This window comes from Seriola dumerili, unplaced genomic scaffold (assembly GCF_002260705.1).
Source record: "Seriola dumerili isolate Sdu_G_001 unplaced genomic scaffold, Sdu_1.0 BDQW01000138.1, whole genome shotgun sequence".
Classification (NCBI taxonomy): Eukaryota; Metazoa; Chordata; class Actinopteri; order Carangiformes; family Carangidae; genus Seriola; species Seriola dumerili.
This window is the reverse complement of record NW_019174393.1, coordinates 13,406,348-13,428,355: the sequence shown is the minus strand read 5'-3', so window position 1 is coordinate 13,428,355 and position 22,008 is coordinate 13,406,348. Positions and strand designations below refer to the sequence as shown.

The 22,008-nt window shown below is 41.9% G+C and overlaps 1 protein-coding gene across 1 annotated transcript in view; it reads left to right on the top strand.

Moving 5' to 3' along the window:
* Nucleotides 1-13,181, top strand: part of slc2a13 (solute carrier family 2 member 13) — a 69,623-nt gene extending 56,442 nt beyond the window's left edge. Inside the window, exons 5-10 of the mRNA XM_022749562.1 lie at nucleotides 8,534-8,697; nucleotides 8,780-8,900; nucleotides 10,860-10,985; nucleotides 11,147-11,265; nucleotides 11,742-11,894; nucleotides 12,924-13,181. Of these exons, the coding sequence (XP_022605283.1) occupies nucleotides 8,534-8,697; nucleotides 8,780-8,900; nucleotides 10,860-10,985; nucleotides 11,147-11,265; nucleotides 11,742-11,894; nucleotides 12,924-13,150 (910 nt within the window). The 3' untranslated portion in view covers nucleotides 13,151-13,181. The remainder of the gene's footprint in view (nucleotides 1-8,533; nucleotides 8,698-8,779; nucleotides 8,901-10,859; nucleotides 10,986-11,146; nucleotides 11,266-11,741; nucleotides 11,895-12,923) is intronic.
* Nucleotides 13,182-22,008: the final 8,827 nt, after the last annotated feature.

The window sequence follows — 22,008 nt, the reverse complement described above, 5'->3', positions numbered from 1 at the left end:
TTAGATTCCTTGAGAAACCAAAAGTTGTGATATTAAATGTATCTATTATATACATTTGATAAAATATGATACGTATGTTGTAGGTAGGCAACTTTGTTGTTGACACAGGCCAGTTGGCCCTCACAGATGGTCCCACAGACAAATGTCATGTTGGAAATGTCACCAAACGCCAGTTTTACATGGTCACTCTGCTGGCAGGCCTGCAAGGAGCTGGCAGAGACCTCCTTGTGGTGTGTGTGTGTGTTTTGTGCATGTGTTACGAAAAATACCAAAATCCATACCAGAGATACAGATTTTTTTTTTCTCTTATATATGCTTTCATGTGTTTGTATGTTTTCAAACGTTCCTATAAGCAGCTTAACATGCCAATTTCCTCCACTGTCTCCGATGGAGTCACAGTAAGACCTCTTTAATGAGAAATATTCTAATTTTCCCTCTAATCAAATGCATAAAGAAACACACACTCCTCACAGCAAGATGCCATTTATGAAGCGTATGTATTCTATAGATAGAGTGTAATACATGTTTCAACAAATGCAGAAAATTAAACAATGTCTTGTATAATACAGTCATGTATAACACAGGTAACTGACTTGAGTGGAAGACTGGTGCTCATTTTGAGTTACTTTATATTCATCCACACAGGTGTTTCCTCCTCTTCTGCCTGATTAGACCTCTTCTCGGGACTGTGGGTGCATATAGACCACATTTGATTGACATCTCGCTCAGTCTCAGGATACTGAAAACACCAGAGATGTTAAAATATAGTTAACATGTAGTATAAATATAATGCTGAAATCTCTAATATTGAAATAAAAAAATGTATAACTGTACTACTATAGTTCACCTATTTTGACCAACGTAAAGGAACAGATCACGACCACGTTCCTACCACTGACTCCTATCCCATAATAGCCCACCAACCGTTCCTCTTCTGTGGAGCAGTTCATAGTGAGATAGAGGAGCATGAAATAAATATGGACGGTGGATGGCGCAACGCGGCTAACTGGCTACAGGAGCCTATTAGGCAATCTGTCTCTCGGTGCCTCCAAAAGTCAGCGCTGTCAACACGATGCTACTGGTCAATGGTGCAAAGTGGTTACGCCTGTTAAAGTAACGGGAGGAGTGAGAGAGACGTCAGTCAAGCACAGTCTGTACACGCCCACGCAGTCCTAAAAGGAGACCTAAGCCGGCAAAGCGAGGGAAAATGTGGGTGTAGTACGAGTGTGCGAGTTTTAAATTGGATATTTCTTTTATCAATCTTTTGCCACCATGAAGCAGGATTTCATCACTCGTGTCGCTATAGATTGTAATACCTTCTTTTTATATGGAGCCCAGGCAACCAAGTTTTCCCAAACGCATTGAAACAGACCAGTTTTGGTTGGTCACACTGTAAATACTCTTTGTTGTTGCTGCTGTTTAATTGTAGCGATGATTTTGTTGGCGATAAACATTTTGGCCACTTTATTATGGTCAGCCAGGCAGAGCAAAGTGTGTTTTTATTCTGTGATGATGACAGACATCTGCAGATGGTACACCCGATGCTTTGCGTGTTTGTGTGTGTGTGTGTGTGTGTGTGCGCATGCGTGCGTGCGTGCGCAGTTCTGAATGAGAACAACCAATCTGAGGTGTACCTATTTGGGCTGAGCGTTTATGTTCCAGAGCATAAATGTGATGCAGTTCTGTTGTTCGTCTGCATTCATTTGAAAAATAGGCCAGTTCCCAAGAGAATCTCCATCTCTCTCTCTCTCTCTCTCTCTCTCGCTCGCTCACACACTCTCTGCCTCTCTTTCTGTCTCTCCCTATACATCTTTTTCCTGTGTGTCCATTCGCTGTTGTTTTCACACCCACATCCCTCCTTCTCCGTTTTCTCCAACCATTCATTCTCCTTCTCGCCTTTCAATCCTTTTCTCACTTCCTTCCTGCTTCTTCTCTCTCTCTCTCTCTCCCCCTCCCTGCCTCCTTCTGTTTCTCCACTCTCACACCTCGTCACTTACTCTCTTACTCACTGAGCCGGTCACTCGTTCATTTGCACCCGCTCACGCGCAACTTTCCCACTCACACACACACACACACACACACACACACACACACACACACACACACTCACCCTCTCTCTCTCACTGTTGGCTCACAGTTGATCCCTCCCTTGATCTACCTCTAAATCCATACTATTAAGTTACATAATTAGATCAGTGCTCTGTCAATAAGTAGCACTCTGTTAGAGTGTTCTGTCTTATAGGGAAACCTTCTTCTGTACTTCTCTTTCACACCCTCACGCGCACGCGCAGGTTTTCGTCATCGTTCATCCGTCAGTCAGGCCTCTCGCTTCGTTTCCTCTTGGATGAAAAGAAAAGTTTTGGTGGATAGTCCGTCATAGAGAAGTGAAAAGAGTCAGCGGGAAGAGGTGGAGGCTTTTCTTTGTGTTGGACTTAAAGTGCAAGCATATGGCTATTACCTGGAGGCTGTATATACCAGTGTACCAGCTGGATGCTATGCCGTCCATTCTACCTGCAGCAGGGCAATCTTTTTAAAAACACAATGACCAAAAAAAAAAATGCTTACATGAATTGATTGTGATACAGATATGAGATACAGTTGGCGCCGCTAAATTCTCTAACTGGATGCCATTAAACGATTGTAGAAGAAGAGAGGCGCAAGGATTTGATGTTAATTTAAGGAGCAAAATTCAAATCTCAAACAAATGAGGAGTAAATGGAAAACTTCTCAAATTAGTTTGAGAAGGTTACAGTCTTCTCATCGCTCTGCACATATCTGATATTGTCTGTATGTCATGAGTTATTCCCAAAGCCTGTCTCCATTTCGCTTACATTGACACATCAGCATTAAGGTGTAAAAACTTTTTTTTTTCAATATTGTAACATTATTATTAAATGTCATTTTGTTATGCACAAATTAAAAAATGAGCACAAAAACTGGTGGAAGGGAAAGTTCTACATATTGGTGGGGACTCCTGGACACAATAGTGAGTAAAACTTTATGTGCGTTGCATCATACAGTTTTATATACTCTGCTGAATGAAAAGCAACACCAACAGAGCCCCTTTGTTTCCATTTTACCATTCACTACCTCACTAAGCTTCCACGAAATTAAGTTTTGCTGTGCGACTTTCTGGTATGACTGGGCAGAAAGCCAAAAAAAAAAAAAACACATTTTTTCATATCACCCTGAAATAAACTGAAAACAGTCTGTGTCTGAAAGCTGGGAAGGAAACCTTGAGACGTTAAACACTTTGGAAAGCGGTTGTTAGAAAAGTAAAGTTTTTTTTTTTTTTTTTTTTTGTCTTTCTGATTTTGCAGTTAATGGGCTAAATCATGCAAAGCCTCTGTGTGGTCCTTTTAAGACCACATGTTGCATACTCCCAAGAGTCAGCAGCCTCCAAGACGATCCCGTAATGTGTCAGTAAATGTCAGCCATGAGTCAGCGGCGTCCTCGCACCACCACCCGTGTGAAATGGGCTAAGAACGGCATGGAGCGATCGAATGCACGAGGGGGATAGAGTCGAGCGAGAACATGTCTATTATCTATCTATAAGTGTGTTACGCCTCTGCTGTATCTCCATCGCAAATTAGTGTATTTATGTTTTCAGTGGAAATATGACATAGACACTGATAGGAATACATTTACGGACCAGCCACCTCTACAACACACTGATGTTCGGCTAGAGTCTGGTTTCAGGGATTTAATATATTCCACTTAGTGTTGATAGGTGTAAGTGAAGACCTGACAAGGTGGTGACATGTCATACAAGACCTTAAAATGGATGCATGGAAGTATATGCATATTTTCTTCTCCACCTGTCACTCTCCCATTTGCTCCCCACCGCCTGCACTATCTTCAGTCCCTCGTTTGGCTCCTCTCTCTTCTAATCTGAATCCACCCCCCCACCCCCCCTCCATGTCTGTTGTGTTGTCACTCTCCTTTAATGTGCTGAATGAGAGGTTTGGATTCGAGGTGTGACAGACCTGTGGATCCATGTTTCCATTTTCAGACCGGGGTCAGGGCCAGATCACACCTTTCCCTTGTTTGTTTCGCACCGACGCTCCGCAGGCTCTCTTATGTAAAAGACAGTGCGTGTGTTTGTGCATGTGGGACGTGGGTGTGCCTGTTTGTCTGTTGTGTGTGTGTTTGTCTTTTTTTTTTTTTTTTTTTACTGTTTATGTTTAAAAAAGACAGTGTGAATCTCCTTCTAACCACTCTTTTAATGCTTTGTGTTTGCACAGGGAAAGGTAAGCACTATGTGGAGCTTTATCACTACAATGATTTCAGTACAACGGTCATCATTGAATATTACCAGGGCTCTTTGTACTTGTTGTTACTCTCCGTGTGTAATGATGGCATACCAGGACTGAAAGCTTATTCTTCTCACTTTATACGGTTGTTGATAATAGCTGCTCTTGTTCAAAGCTGTTTCGCTTATAGAATGAGAAATGAAGAATGTGGAAGGTTGTGCTTAATAACTTATGTGCAGTTCGAACTGAGAGAGATAAATACTTTATGCAGGGGTCACAGCACAAAGTGACATTGACTCGTCCACAAGAAATTGTTGGGGCAGGAAGCTGGGTCGGTTAGTCGCTACTTCGGCTATAGTTGGTGAACTGCTGCAGTGTTGTACACTGTGTTTTTATGCTTCCAGTTAATAAAGTCTGTTAGCTTCCTGTGTTTTGGACTCTCTGGCTCTCCATCCCCTCAGCTCTGTCCAGACGGCGTGCTGTTGATAAAAAGCACAAATAACAGAGTTCACCGAAGTTGCTCTCTAAGCAGAACACTCTCGCTGATTAATTCGCCTCCTGTGAGCTGATCTTCTGATTGCAACGATTTTATTGGAATCAATTTAATTCACCTCAGTGTTTTTTGTATTAACTCCTGGCCTGACCAGTCCTATACTCAACACTTTTCTTTGCCTTTAGGCTCTGTAGATTTTCTTTCCAAACAAACACAGCAGCGGCTGAGCTCATTAATTAACATTTTCTTGAGAATGAAAACAACCTGGATCTTGATAGATGTACTGTGGGACCACAAGCGTCGAGCACCGACAACCTTTCAGTTAATCCTCGGAACGGCTGCATCATTTTAACATTTTCCTTCTCTCGGTGTGGTTTATGAAATCACTGCAACAACAGTTCAGTTTTGATTACTGCAGCTCCCAGAGGTCCAGGTAATTAGATCAAATCCAGTCCTGACTCCCCTGTGACCCCACCCCACCATCACCCCTCACCAGGTTCCTTTGTGATCAGAAATGTTACTGTTTAATGTATGTTTTTTTTTTGTTTTTTTTACCCCTCAATTGTTATGGATGAAGAGTTTTTCTGATTTTCACATAAAATGAAAAGCAACAAGAATAAAAATACGTCTGGAAACACCTCAGAGGTCTGTTTCATTCGAGTCCTGCTTGGAGTCTTTCCTGTCACTCTGTGATGTGTGTTAATAGTTGACAAGTGGGGGGGGGGGGGGGGGGCTTTCAACACTGAGTTGTGTCACTTTCTATCAGGGGTGATATTATGCTATCACCCCTGACCCTGTCCCGTTCAGGCTTGCAGCAGTGAAAAAAGAAAGATGGATATCATCAATATCAGTGAGAAAAATTGAGGCAAAAAGTTTCACTTATTTCCTGTCTGTGTCACTTCAAATAAAAAAAATTTTAAAAATCAATGTTACATGTCTGACACACTTATTGTCAGTCGGATTGATTCCATTCACAAAGAAACTGGCTCATTAAAACGCAGCCACCGTCACGTCCTTCCATCTTTTTCAGCATGAAAACAAAACTGACTCCCAGAAATTAACAAGAGTCTTTTCAAGAATCTTAATGACACGACACAAAAAAAAACAAACAAAAAAACACACACTGTACCACAATGTTCTGTGTGTACCCATTAAAATAATGCATTCTCATCTGGGGAGAAATTTCCATGAGGCTACTGAGCTGCTGCGCTTCTTTGTGCATTGATCTCTCATAGCAAAATTTCACTTTGTCTCCCAACTGTTTCTCCCGTGACGCTGTGAGATGCTCTCTGCAGATGTGCACAGAGACGCGAGGAATTAGCACAAGCAGAAATTAAACTGTATTTTTCTCAAGGTGTTGCCTTCTTATCTCCTGCTAACAGTTAGCACTTCATTACTGCCTGCACTTGTTACTAGAATAACAACTTAATACTTTGCACAGGGTTTTTTTTTTTTTTTTTTTTTTTTTTTTTTTTTTAAGAGGATACAAGTGTGCAGAGCGTGGATAATCACAGATATCAGATCAGGAATTAAGCAGGAACAAGTGCACTCACTGTCGGGGGCTTTTAAAGCCCAAGATCCTGTTTTCTGAGATGCTTTTAACATTAAACACGCGTCTTGGCACAGTGGTCAGAAAAAATGATCACTTTATTTCTGCAGGGTATTATTCACTGTAGTTTTTAAGTTGGAACATTGGGTGTGCGTGTGTGTGTGCGTGTGTGTGTGCGTGTGTGTGTGCTGTAATCAGTAAGATGCAGGGCTGGAGATGGAACGCAGCAGGCCACACTGCTGAGAACAGAAATTGTGCTTTTACTCCTGCTGCTACTCCAAAACTAAGTCATTTCTTGTACGTGTGTGTGTGTGTATGTGTGTGTGTGTCATGAATCTGCATCTACGTGTGCTTCCATTCAAGACATGCATTTGCCGCTATATATCTAAGTTTGCAGGCGACTAATAAGGCTTTTTGTAACTTCCATCACCGCGTGCTCCTGTAGGTCAGGCTTTTAAACCAGACTTTCACAGCATCTCATTGCTCTCTCTGTTCTGTCTGACTGGATACCGGAAAAGTATAAGTGTTGTTATGCAAATCCCTCAATTGAATGTCTTTTTTTTATTTTTTATTCTTTTTTAGGCAGGGAAAGGGAAAGAGAGAGCAAGAGCAAGAGGGAGATAACAATGCTTTTGTAGCGATGAAAAGCAGAATGCTAATTCTGAGTTGCCTGTAGAGACACAGAGGCAGACAATGCTGGAGATATTTTAGTACTTTAATGAGTATTACCTCCTTTGTATTTGTGTCCTCTGAGGGTTTTTTGTATACAGACAGCATTGTGTGCATGTGTACAAGCCGTTGTGGGCGAAAACATGCCCCCCCCACCCCCCCAATCAGGGACACAGTTTCCATACGGACACCTTAGATTGATTTCTCGCAGGTGTATGTGTTTGTGCGGCCCATCACATGCGTTTCTTCGATCTTAGTTACATGATATCATAATTGGAGCGGGAAGTGGACCCCATGCAGGTGTCTGTGTTGTTGACCGCAGCCTGTTTAGAGCCTTGTTGATGATGATTGGAGGTAATCTGCCTACATGGAGCGACATGGTGCCAGAGTTGCGAGGATAATTATACTGTATGAGAGCAGACAAAGGGAGGAGCAGGGGGGGATGGGGAGTGGGGGGGGGCATTGAAAGTGACTGGTGAGAGCCTATTTATAGCTGATCACTAACTGTCTCTAGATGAGTGGCTGGTGCTGAAGTAGAGAGGCTGTGATTGGTGGATGAGTGTTTGGCTCATAAGAAGTGCGGTTGCGTTCCGGTTTAATGACTTGACTAATGATTATATTCGTTTATATATCATTTGTGTTAGACAATTATTTATCAGAATATTGGTTTGAGGCCTATGTACATGTTCATTCAAATACTCTGACTTCTTTAAATCTGACCCCTAAGCTGTGTCCCGAGTCAGGGGCCGCGTCCTTTCAGAGGCTGCATTTCAAGTCACAGCGGCGCGACTACAGGCTCGTGTCATTTCGAAGGCTCCTTCAAACGAGGCCTTTTTGTCCTTAGCAAGGATCTGCAGCCAGGAGGTGGTTAGCACAGGTTAGCATAAAGACGGGAAACCTTTAGCTGTGTCCGGTGGTTAAAAATTATACACACACTTCCTTGCGGTTTTACAGAGGGTTAGGTTCTAGACTATAACTGTGTATGAATGCAGTGGCCCCATGGAGGCAGCATTTGAAAACCGATTGCGTCATAGCTGCGTGACTAGGCTGTCCCATTTCGAAGGCTCCTTCAAATCCTGGGCAACATAGACTCCAACAGGTGGATCCTTCCTATCCCAACCTGTCCCAAGATTCATTGTGCGCCGGCAATGAAAATAATATGGCATCAAACAATGCTGACAGAGCGCCCAAGGAATTACACTTGTAAATGTAAGTATTGTTATTTGTTACTTGTGAAGTTACATGTTGTCAAGGTCGCTAGGCAATAGGTGCAGCGCTTTGTGACACAATGGTAAGGGCGGGAACAGCATGTGACGCAAAGCGGAAATCCTCTGTAGGCCGGATCGTCTCATTTCATTACTTAACTTACACGTCCGCACATCTCAGGAACAGTGTTCTCATGACTGACGGAAACACTGGCCACAACTACAGAAATAAGAACCTGGAGTTATCCCTCATTGGTACTGGTTTAAAAAAAAAAAGGCCAGTTTTCTGTTCTAAGACTGGACCAATAGTTGTTCTAATGTCACATCAACAGTTATTCAGTCATTTTCTCGCGTGTCCCCGCAGGTACTACAGCGCCACCATCCTGCAGATGTCGGGAGTGCGGGATGACCGGCTGGCGATCTGGCTGGCCGGGCTCACCACCCTCACCAACTTCCTGTTTACCCTTCTGGGAGTGTGGCTGGTGGAGAGAGTGGGACGCAGGAAGCTCACTCTGAGCAGCATCATAGGTACGTCGCTCAAAATGTCCGCATCAGGCCGTGATGTGTTCAAATCCCACTGGTGGTTATTGTATGCGATGTTTTTCAACAGGTACATGTTTGAGTTTGAGTCTTTTGGCCATCGGGTTTCTGATATCTGCCCAGCACAGTCCTCCTGTCACCTTTCACCCATTGGACCCCGCCATTGCCAACTCTACCTGCTCCAAGTACCAGTGAGTACACACACACACACACACACACACACACACACACACACACACACACACACTGTTTGGTTCCAAGCAGCTCCAAAACACTGACCATCTAATCTAAATGACTGTGCAGTTGCAGCACAATTATCCCACATACTCTGATCCTGTTACGACCAAATAAGAGTTTTTAAAAACTCCTCCACCTAAAATTGATATGAGCTGTTGCTGTGAGAGCAGACCTTTGTTTGAGCCCTGAAAGGATTCCCACTGCACACTGCCATCCCAAAGACAGAAAGTAAGGAAGGAGCTTTACGGTGTTTGATGTGGAATAATTCAACAATCACGCGCCTTCAGAGGATTGAGGCGCATACATTTGAGATGTTTATTTAATAATTAGATACTTTTAAGCATATTATGCACAGATATAAATGGAAACACAGATGTATTGTAAAATAAAAGCATAACCCATGTTTTTTAAGATTTGTGCCTTTTACTCACGTCTGTATATCAGAAAAGGCCTGAGTCATAGTATTCAAGACACATTTGTGCTGAAGTTTCCTCTGACTTGTGACTGCTGTTTTAATAACAGATAAAACTGTGGGTTGAGATGGAAACAACTGTGGAAAGATGCTTGCTCATGTCTATATGACTTTTATCATTCCCCCACACCCTGTAACTCGGCCTAAATCAGACCCAATCCACTTCATTGTCTCCATTAGCAACAAAGGGCAAACACACACACACACACACACACACACACACACTCACTCACTCACTCACTCACTCACTCACTCACTCACTCAGACAACGCTGAGTGTGTTTCCACGCGAGCCAGAGATCAGCTGCCTCTATGTCCCAATTTGCTCTCACTTACACAGACACCAGATGAAACTCGTGTGTAAAGACGAGTCTTTCATCATAACAACAAACAACATCTAATGGACCCGCCGTCCAGCACCCACACACTGCAACACACGCGCCGCCACGCTCGAACACAAACACAGAGGTAATTTGAAGAGATGAGTGCTTTTACCACACTGTAGTGGCTTCACTGAGTTCACTTTACCCCCATAAGAGCCCACACACTCCCTCGCTGGACCACGGCAGCATCACAGCAGCGCCAGAGCCACCGCAGGCCTCCCACACTCACTGTGGATGGGACGTCCCATTTCAGGATGTACCGCGACCTCTTGGATATGTTGTTGAATTATCAATCGAACGTCCCCCTAAACCCTGCACCTCCTAGTTACTGTTACATTTTCAAATTGCGAGGATTTGAGTGTTCGCCTGGAGCTCAGCTGTTGCATCTCTCTCCTCGCTTTACCTCAGTGTTTACTTTTTGCTTCCTTCAGCTACTAATACGTGGTTTTATTTTCATCTCGCTGACCTCAGTGTGTAATTAGAGCAAGGTGCCCCTGCACACAGGCAAAAATAGCCCTCTGAAACAAAATACGTTTTTCATGCGGTCCCATCGAGCGCTGCAACAACGAACCAGATGAAGCTGCATGCAAAAACAAGGCGCACCCTTGTTTGTCACTAAGTCAGTGTCTCAAACCCTGTTACATGTGGACCGCTAATCACATAACTGGCAATTAACAAAGACGAAACAGAGGCACAAAGATGGGATAAGGATGAAAGATAATGATGGTGAATAGCACACCATTTGTTTTATTATTGATTTATCACTTCCTGAATCTGGGGAACAGTCCGTACATTAATTTCATTTGTGTAATGAGGCAAGTCTCAATGAGAGGGCGTGGACTGCTGTTCTCTGTTACAGTGAATACAAGTGTATTTGCAGAATTAGCGTGCAGCACCAACTCAATGTTACACTTTTACATCTGCAGAGAGCGTTTGTCAGTATTCCACAGAAGTCAATATACAGAAAACACAATGGGAAGTAGAAGAATGCAGTGTGTTTGGTTGTGTTCAGGGAGATTATAGCTAATGTGTGTTGTGCGTGCTGTTTGTTTCTCGCAGGCTGTGCGAGCCGTGCATGCTGGACCCTGGATGTGGTTTCTGTTACCGTGAGAACAGCTCGGCGCTCCTCACCTCCTCCTGCGTTCCCGTCAATAAGGCCTCCACCGAGCAAGCAGCGTGGGGCAGGTGAGTCACAGGATGCTGCGTGAGCACGAGCATGTGCACGCTGAGGATGCAGCGCGGGGGGAGGGAGAAACTTTTCTTAATAACAATGTGAAATGACATTTAGCACCTTGAACTGGGCGCTGATGTCAAGAATGATTAACAGAAGCCCCCCCCCTGTCCAGATGCTCCAACTCCAGCCTGATGAGAGATCACACCTACTGGGCCTACAATTACTGTCCCACCTCCTACTCCTGGATGGTTCTACTGGCGCTGGTGCTCTACCTGGCTGCTTTCGCTCCAGGTAAGAGACTATACGTCTGGTTGAAATGATCGTATCAGTGTGACTTTTATCTTTCAGCCATGTCGAGATGTTTTTAATAGTGATTGGTCCTATCTGAATTTAGGTTTTGCTCACATAAGCAATATAACATAGTGTATTGTTAGTGTTTTATCAGAGTGTGTCCTCGTCTGGTTCTGGACCTTGTCCTCTCTGCTGGCTGAAGTAATCAGAGACCACAAATCCACATCATGTTTTGAAAAAGCAGATTGAGACCGCAGCCAATCGCTACTGATTTGCACCGTTGTTTGTTTCCGCTGTGACTGTGGCAGGGAGCCTCACATTGATGCACCGCTGGCTACACCTACAAATGAAAATGAATTCCAGGAATTTAAATATCCCACATAGACACAGAGGGATGTAATCTCATCTGCTCCTCTGTTTAAACTTGTCTCCACCTCTTCATAAAGACAGGCTCACCCCTTATCTCTCTCTCTCAGGCATGGGTCCAATGCCATGGACCATCAACTCGGAAATCTACCCTCTATGGGCGAGGAGCACAGGGAACGCCTGCGCAGCCGGAGTCAACTGGACCTTCAACATCCTGGTGTCGCTCACCTTCCTCCACCTGGCTCAGTACTTCACCTACTACGGTCAGTTAATGGGCCGCAGGATTATGAGAAAAACGAATCACCTTCTGAGCTTATTTTCTTTATTTTTGTGAAAGAAAGAAAAAGGAGACAAAAGTAGAGAAATGTGCTTTTTCTTTTCTTATAAACCCAGTCAACCTGAACTCGAGGCTGTAATTGTAATCAGACCAAACACTTGTGTCAGGAGGCGTTACTCCCCGCCATCAGCGCTGCCAGTCCTCATCCACTTTCGTCAGTGCTTACACAACCCCACAGCAGGTGTTGTGTAACATCCATTTGTCCTTACCTTTACGTCTAGACCGGCAAGGATGTAACAGCTGACTGATACCCCGAGGTGTTGCAGACCACCCCTCCACCCCCCACCCTACCCACAACCCTTTTCTATACCTCCTCAGTCAATGTGTCTCAACAGCAGGTTTCTCCTCAGACAGGAAGGAGCTGACCTTTCGAGGAGCTGGCAATCGATCCATCAGGGGTGATTGTGGAGGCATCCTGAGCGGCAGCGGGTTAATGATCGATTCAAGTCGTTTATCCGGTTTATAAAAATCATTCCCTGTGAATGAAAACAGAAGAAAACGTAATTATGTTGTCATAATGTCTGTACATTTAAAATGTCCTTTTGCTTTAACAAGGAAAAAATAGAGATCACAGTGGCCAGGAAATCTCATTAAGCCTCTGTCACTGTTTTGTGTGTGAACGCTTGTTTCTGGGTGCGTTTGTGTGTTATTTCCTGCCTCCGTTAACCCTGCTGCAATGCCACTTTGACAGGGGCACGTTACTTCTACTTCACATTCATGGTATGGTGACCAGTAGTCTGAAAGCAATATATCAATTTGGTGAAACATTTTCATTTTTCCGTGCACACACATCTGTGTGGAAGTTCAGGGGCAGTCAACCTCTAATATAAGCTTCCTCCAGACTCTCTCCGCTTCTTTTTCTGTCCATAAATGAGTAAAAGTGTTGTCTCTCGTTTCTTGCGTTGGTCGGTGTCTCTCCTTAGTGACGGTGTGTTCTTTTGTTTTCTCTTCCCAGGAGCTTTTTTCCTCTACTCCAGCCTGGCCTTGCTAGGTTTCGTCTTCATCTATGGCTGCCTGCCAGAGACCAAAGCCCGGCGTCTGGAGGAGATTGAGGCGCTGTTCGAAAACCAGCTTTGTTCCTGCGGCGCCTCCGACTCAGACGAAGGACGGCAGGTCGAGTACATTCGGGTCAAAGGGTCAAACTACCATCTATCGGACAACGACGCATCTGATGTAGACTAGGGAGAGTGTTAGAGTTGGTAACCCCCCCTCTGGATGTTTCATTAGCTTTAGTGATTACTGAAACATGCACAGTGGTTGGGTCTGTAATATTTATATTTTTTTGCGCGAGAGCTGAGGAGTCATTAATTCCCCTCAGTGTGAGGTTAAAAATAAGAGTTTAAAAGGCCTTTTGCTTGTATCAGTAATGTGAGTTCACTTTCACATCAGTCAATTCAGGAATCCAAAATCAATGACAATGCTTTAGTTTGAGTATGAATGTTTTATTTTCAGCCTAAACTCTGAATTGAGGGTGAACTGAAACATTCCCCTTTCCACACATAATAGACCTGAACATAACAACATAACATAAAAACATACAGGTCCAGTGTCTTTTTCGTGGACACTTGGGCAGGAAACATGACTGTTGAACACACACTGAAAATACTAAATATAAGGGACTCTCTCATGTCCACTGATGATGATGTACTTCACAAAGGGGGAGGTGGAAGATGTCCCTAATATTTTGTACATTCATTTAGTAAATATTAATTGCGATTTAAATGTGATGTTGTACGTACAGTATAATAAAGTATAACACGACACAGCCATCCTACGGCATCATGTCAGAATTTGTTTCCATTGAAACCGCTACAGTAGCTGTGGCCTTGGAAACCAGGTTTGTGCGTCCACGCGATTTTTCCGCTGGCATGACAGCAGTTGTAACTTATCGTTGATCTACAGTATAGTACCATTATGCCTTTTTTATGTGAAACACATCTCAGTTAAATGTTGTTTAAGCTTGTAGCATTGCACATTAATGTCAGTTCCTCACGATGACAGTCTTAAGCTTGTGTTTGGTCTCATATTTTTATGAAAAACAAACACCAGAGATGTACAGCGTATTGTTTAAATTTAGCAGACTTGTATTGTCAGTGGGTGCCTAAGCAAAACCACTTACCACTGTAGTAGCACTGAAAGGAATAAAAGTTCTGTTGCCATAATTTCTTATTTATTTCTTGAAATACGATTTTTTTTTCTCTATCAGATTTGCAACAAATTACTAATTGCTTTAGCATTGTCTGTTTTTTCAGTTTCGGCCCTTTATTCTGTTGCCTCTAAAAATGCAGTTTTTAACATAATACTATGGAGACTACAGTTTAATGTCACTGTCATGGCCTACACTATGAACCAATGTTGATGAACCTGCATGTGTCATGAACCACAGCTGGTTGTTATTGCTGGATATATTGTGCATTTAATATTCAGCAAAGACAACCAGTCTGTTCTGTCTGTGGCGGTGAAGTAAAACCTTAGTTTTATGATTGAGATTTCAAGTATTTCATTCTGTCTTAATATGATTATATTAGTGCCTGTGTATTGTGAAGGTGCCTAATGGCCATTTTTCAGTCACATTCCCTAAGTGGACATGTATGTATTATGTCATGTTATGATAACTACTATGTCTGCATAGCTTTTTTTTATTTGACATGTACATATTTGCATTTCAGCTGTGATGGAATATTATTTTTTTACTATCATTTCATGTATCTAGATTTCTGTCTTCCTCCATAGCCTTATGTACAAATAGCAGAGCATATCATTTATGTGGTTCTCGTGTCAAAAGTCCAGGAGTAGGATTTAGTGTAATTTGCCAGTGTTGTTTTGTAAAGTAAAACTGTGTGAGGTTACACCTTTGTTAGTCACATAGGTTTCAGTGTATCAAAAACTGTTAACACCGGAGTAACTTTATGTAACAAAACAAATCCGGTAAATAAGGCGTTAACAGGCTGTGCTGTTACTGTCACGTGGCAGACGAAGGACAGTGAATTTTTGACATGTGGGTCCTAACCCATCATGAATTAATACAATTTAATACTTTTTATGGAAGTTGTTTATCAAAAGCCGTGGCACAATGTGGTGACATGTTAAGTGATCCATCAAAAGTGAATAGTATTTTCAAGGTGTCACATTCACGCATGGATGCCTATGGAAACGGTAGATTGGTACAAAAGCAACTAGAACCATATTCCTCTAATAAATGGTAAGAGAGTAATAACATAGTGCGCTAGCTTCAATCAATCTGTTCTTCAATCAAAGTTAGAAAATATAAACATAGATGTTCCTTAAGCAGCTTTACACGACCATATTCAGCTCATTATCTACAAATCATTATAGTTTATATCAGCTGATCAGTTTCAATAGCATGCCATTAGTCTTTGAGTGATTCCCTTCCCTACAAGCAGTTGCTGTTTTTAATTAATTTCAATAAGCATTGGAACTTGCACAGACTTTAAACTTGGTAGAAAAAAAGTGTTAAATCATAGCGAACATTTAAAACATGACAACCTCATCACAAACACTATCACAGGTGAACTTAAAAATCTGTCATATGCTTTTGAAAATGATCAGCAACTATGTAAAATACCTGTGATTTGTAGTCATGGAGCTAAAACATGCAAAACATCTGGAGTATGGTCCTTTAAGCCAATGGGATAAAGGAACCCAGCAGTTTACATAACCTTTGGTAACAAGTAATTATGAGAACGGTCCCTCATATCCTGTTTATTCAGTTATCAGAAAAAGATGATTGACTTAGACCAGTTTTTCTGCTCTATGAGTTATAACTTTACTATGTAACATTATTCCCCACTAAAATTGGCTCGTTAACCTTTTCAACTAATGGGTATTACTTTCTATGTGCTTAAAAGTAAAGAAAAATAACCATGATTCAAAACTTGAAGGTATTGTTTTAACTGTTAGTTTCATTTGGTTCAGGGTGAGGTGTCTCAAAATCACACAACCTAGTTTTGTACTGAGAGTATTATTACAGATAAAACACACACACACACACACACACACACACACACACACACACACACACAGATGAAGCTGTCCATAACACAGATTGTGTAATGAAAACTTGTGTCAACCAAATATTTAACGTGATCGTTTCAGGCTGCACCTAATCCATGATAGTGTGGTGTCCAGCCCTTAACATCCAGTTGTGTTAACACCGTCCTCTACCACAGTGGGGACATTTAATGTGTACTTATGGTGAAATGGTTGCAGTTTTTCTCTATGTGAACCAGCTATGTGTGTTTCTACAGTTTACGGGGAACTACAAAAATACAAATAAAAAATTAAAAAGTGCTGTATAGTTTATTTGATTATTGTTCGAGCTGTAAATGTTTTGCTAGAGTTTATATTCTATAAAAAATAAATATCTTCATGAAATCTTAACACTTGAATATGTATATGGGGAAAGAAATAAACTTATGAGTCAGAGTAAGGCTTTGGGGCTTTATTTCACTGTGTGTGTCATAGCTTTAAGAACAAACGCTATGAAAACTTTTTAAAATAATGCTTTGAATTAAAATCACATGCACAGAACAGGCATGTTTTTTTTATTTCCTGCTGCCTCCATCCATCTACCTTCCTTCGACCCATCCTTATCATCCCTCCTCCTTCCTTTGCTTGAGCAGGAGCAAAATGTCGGCTATTTCCTGAAGTGTTTCGGCCTTGTCTGAGGGTCTGTGAACTCCGGTGGCAGACGTGGCCTCCTCGCTTGCATCATCTGAGAGGTCTTTCATCAGAGGACCATTTTCTTGTTGCCCTCTCTCGACTCTCTCCTCTTCATTCTCCTTACCTAAATCAGAAACGAGAAACCAGGGAAATGAGTATTTAGCAAAATCAGTCTTGTTCATTTCCTTCTGAAGTTTCTCAGTGTCTACATGAAATGACACATTCAGTCATGTTATACCTCTGCCATCACTTATGCTCAGAGCATCCAGAAAGGGGTTTATGGGTCTCTGTAGGAATACTTTGCTATCGCTGGCGTTAGCAGCGAATTTACTTATAATGCTGCTGCCTGATATAGAACCAGCCTTGGATTTCTTGTTGCTCCAGGGCGTTTGCTTCCCTCCACTCCTTGTGTTGCCTGATGAGGCTGTGTGTGTGTTTGACTGTGCAGCAGTATCTGTCTGCCTCCCTGTGGCTGGATGTTGTACTGACATGGCAACAGGTGGCAGGTACAAGTTGAACTCGGGGGCTTTGGACGCACTGTCTGCAATAAAGCTGCACTGAGTCGAGGCGTCGCGTGTCTCAGCTGTGGGGATGTCGGCAGTTTGAGTTCCTGCATGTTGAGTTTCGCTGGATGTTTTTTTGCATTTGAAAAGCTCTGGGCTCCGAGTTTCAGCCTGAGGGTGAGGAGATGCAAACTGAGCTGTGCTGCTTCCTGTCTGTTGGCCATTACTTCCTAAGGCTTTATCTGGGCAAACCACACTCTCCATAACTTCCTGATCAACTGTGAAGCTCAATTTGGTTTTTATAAGTGAGGTGAGAGGCCTGGGCTGACAGTTTCTCTGTTGCAATTCTCCCTGTGAGCCCTGGTTGGGGGTATCTGCATAACAGACTTGTTCCATATATGAAGAAGGAGAAGCCTGGAGATGTGGCTGGCAGTATTCTTCATCCTTTAAAACAGTTAGAAAAGGAAAGTCTGTGTCAGATGTTCCCAAAGAGAGCAGTGGTGACTAATATTTGTTCACACTCGCTACACACTCTTTAATTACTTAGATTTTTAAATTAAAATAAGACTTAACTGTGGTTTGAACAGATTTGTTAGAAGGTTATCCCTCTGGAAAAGTCATCACTTTTATTTCAGACTTTTTACAAAACTCAAAAGAAACACAAAACAGCAACAAGTTGGACAAAAGTTCCCAACGTCACTTAACTTACATCATTTGAGTCTGAACTGAGGTAACCTCCTCCACAAGAGCAATTTGGCAAATATCCACAGCCATTCATGGGGCCAGTGTTGTGTCCAGGACTTGCTGTGGGATTGAAAAAAGGCATCTATTCATTTTCTTTCTTTCTCTAGCACATACACAATGAATGGGCAACTTAGTTGGAGATGCTGAGGAAACTCACCAAAGTTTATGTCACTGCAGTTGGAGAGCTGAGAGGGAAACAGAACTGACTGTAAAACTTTAACTGCCCACATGAAATGATCACCATACAAATCCTGTTAGAAGCTCTGTACAACAGCTCGTGATGTTTGGAGAACCAGGCAAAATTTTACTAATGATCTACTTGGCTTTTACTTAGATTTTTATTGTTTGTTTTCAATCAATTCAATCTTTGTTCCTTGGCAATTACAGACTCTCCCACTTGGTGGCAGTGAAAGGTTACTTTAACCTTAACACACAGATGTATAAGAGTTTACCTCCATTCCCATGGTCTGTGCGTCAGGGACAGTTCTGACAGTAGAGATTAAGAAAGAAAGTCCAATGTAAGAACACCTTGAGAGAATAATGCATGTCAAAAATAATAAAGTGTTTGCTTATATATTAAGTACAAACACTTACTGTGGTGCTGAAGATTTGACTGGTGTTCCATCTTTGAGATATATCTTTGATTGTGCACTCATAAAAGAAGAGGCTGAAATCAAAGTTAATGTTAACCTGAAGAAAAAAAAAGACTCATTGTGCTTATTTGAAGGTTTCAAGCAGTATTTACCCTCTCTTTCATATTCTTCATTACTGAAGCCCCTAAAGACGTCCTCCTCAAACTGCTGCTCAGTTTCTGACTGGTTAAGCGTGAAGTCCAACACGGGCTCCATGTCCTCTGGTTGGTTAAGACAGAAGCTGACCTCATGTCTTGTGCGGTCTCTTGCCCCTGAAACACTATGACACAGTGGTTACAAAATGACCAGTTCATTCAAGGAGAGCAAAACATCTACATTCTAGTGGTGGTCTCACTCTGCTTCTGGACTTCCAAACAGGACTGCTGTGGGTGTCTCCAGTTGGTAGAGGGTTGGGTTTGATCCACAGGACCAGAGCATATTGTCTGTCATAACTCTGGGCTGGGAGAAAGGCTGAAACTAACAAAATAAATTAAGATTAGATGTTAGAGAAGCATCATATTTGGGAACACACTGTCACCTGTTAATGCTTAGACCTTCATAGGAGCTCCTATAGTTAGCTCGTAGAAATAATTTGGCCAATTACCACAGAGTGGTCTACAATACTATTTCTGACACATCTGCAGACACAGAGAAGTAGATCAAGCCATTGTCAGTTTATTATTGTCCAGATAATACAAATGTTACAAAGCCAAATTGATTGTTTTGTTGTATTTAATAGTAATTTACTGATCTGTCCACTTGAAAAAAAAATTCACGATTACCATGACTATTTAATTCTACGCCTGGGATGACACTGCTTGACAAATTTGAAAGTTTTTAATTAATATTACTGGCAGTATTGTAAGCAAATGCTTTCATCTGATGACATTTGAGGTGGCAGTTTGTCCTGCTGCTTTGCTCAGGGTGTGGACAGGGTGTGGTACTCTTTTAACCAAAGCAAAATATTACTTTAAGGTGAAATGCAAAGCAGGGTTATAGTAGGCTGATACTTTCCTATGAGCAAAATCTATGATAACCTGTTTAACAGCACCAACATAAATGTAATTGGAGGCTTCTTGCTTGCCAACGTGCAAGAGTGCAGCAGTCAACTCTAACCATGGAATAACATTGTTATATTAATGTGAGATATTTCTTAAAGATATAATATTCTCTTTTCACTACCTTGAGCTGCTCCAGGCCTGAGGTGGCCCAGGGTGGCGCGGAGCAGTGAGGAGGCAGCTGTGTCTGGCCTCTCAGCTTCGGGGGGAATATTCCTGAGGTGACCAGTTTGGTTTGGCCTAAATTGACTGATTGCATAAAATCTTCTCATGCAAAGTAAAAATGCATAATTAACATTATGTCATTTTATTTCATGCAAGTCTGATCTATAAAATGCTTCACAGCACCACCTTGGCCTGAGGGGGCTGATGAGGTCGAGGAGAAGGGGGTGAGGGGGTCAGCTATGGGCGGCAGGTAGTCAGACGCACTGTTGTCGGAGAAAGCTGACTCCAGCACTGGTGACAACTTGAGGTAGAGAAAAATAAGTGATTACTATAGATAAAGCAGCTAATATTTGTTCACGTTCAGCAATCTTTACTAAGATGAGAAATGTTTAAAAAAGTAGAATATAAATAACTGTAAAGTAACTAACCTGTCGACACTTGAAACCTGGTGGAATAACCTGCGTTCTCTTTCTCGTTCCTTGAACACTATATATACAGATATAAAATAGATACAGTGTTCATTATTTATTGATCACATAACAAACCACTACTCTGATAACACTTGCTGCCTCATGCAGTTTTGTTACTGAAGTGGATTCTACTGCAATTACAATGGGCAATTTGACAAAATCACTGCAGCTGTACCTGTACTGAGGCTGGCTCTCAACAAGACTCAACTGTGATGGAGAACAGGGGCTCATTGGGAGTACCAGAGGTTTATTTTGCTTACTGGATCCTATTTTACCACTGCCAAAAACTGCTACCTTAGGAGGATCTGAAAAACACAAACGATTTTCACTGCCATCACTTGCCATTATCAGGCATTAATAATGGAAAATAGTGGTGGAGACAAGTCTGTAATCATATATACTCACAGAGCATTCATTATGCAAAACAGTGCTATCTGATGCTTTAATACTTTCATGTACTGCAGCCTCTTAATCTGATATCTCATTATAAAACACACAATGACTATTTTTTATCATCTTTCAGACATTTCATCAGGGTGAAGACAGTTTAGGGCAGTTCATTATTCTTCTGAACTTGTTTAATGTATTCAATTTCAGCTTTTTACTTATCAAAACTGTCCATTTGTAATGTTTCTGCCTACATCAGCTGTTATCTCTCACCTTTCTTTTCTTTCTTAGCAGCAATCTGGTTGACAATAAACAAAGTCACCAGGTCCATACTACCAGAACTAGTGTCTCCAGGGGAAGCTGGCAGAGCTATTCCCATGGTTTTTAATTTCTGTTGCATTTTTCTCTTTTCAAAGAACTCCTGTGTGAAAAGAACAATACTTTAATATTTAGGTGGACATATGGAAGGAAAACTACACCTGTTATCTTCTTGTAAAAACATAGAAATGTTATTTGGCTGTCACCTTCTGTTTTTTACTGTCGTTCTTCATCACTAACCGGTTCCTGCAATGAGAGTCGTTACAATGTTCACATCATTCACATTATCTAGCTTAGCTTTGCTAACGTTTATGGGCTAACGTTAACATCAGCACGACAGCTTACCTTGAACCCCCAACCCAATTCATTTTCAACGGCTGTAACTATGAAGGAAGCAAAGACTTCAGACACGTCAAAACTTCAGTGAAGTGGAAACAAAACAGCTATGGTTAATGTGAGTGTTAAAGTTCAGAACTAGGTAGCTTCGTGTTTTTGTTAGGTATCTAACCTTAGCTAAAGCTGTTGCTTAGAATATGTAAGGGTGCGAGGCAAAACCACTATCCTTCCTCGCGCCACTTGCAAATGTTCTTAAATGTCTTTTAACTACTTGTGTAAAAGCCGTTAGTGATTAATGTTACTTTAAACAATATATTTTACTGGAAAACACATTGTAGGGTGACATAGTTTTGGCCAAAAAATGAAATTACAAGTAGGATACCGTGTAAATATATAGTACATACAGCATATACAGTCTTTGCAGTAGACACAGCAGAGGTGAATTTGCTCGCGTCCACCACGCAACCAATCCTGTTTTGCCGGGGGCGCGACCAATGAAAAAAGCCGCTGCGAAAGCGTAGGACGGAAATAAATAGCGTCAAGTTAGCAGAAACAAGTACAGTAAGTCAGGAAGTAATGACAATTGAGTTTAAAAATTAAAAGGACAATCTTAACGACGCGGTTCATATATGCTTGTAGTATAGGGGAAGTTGACCTTGAGGCTTTATTTTGACAGATACAACCGGAAGTACAGTAGGCGCTGTTTTTTTTACTTGACACTGGTACTAGAAAGAGCAGGATGTA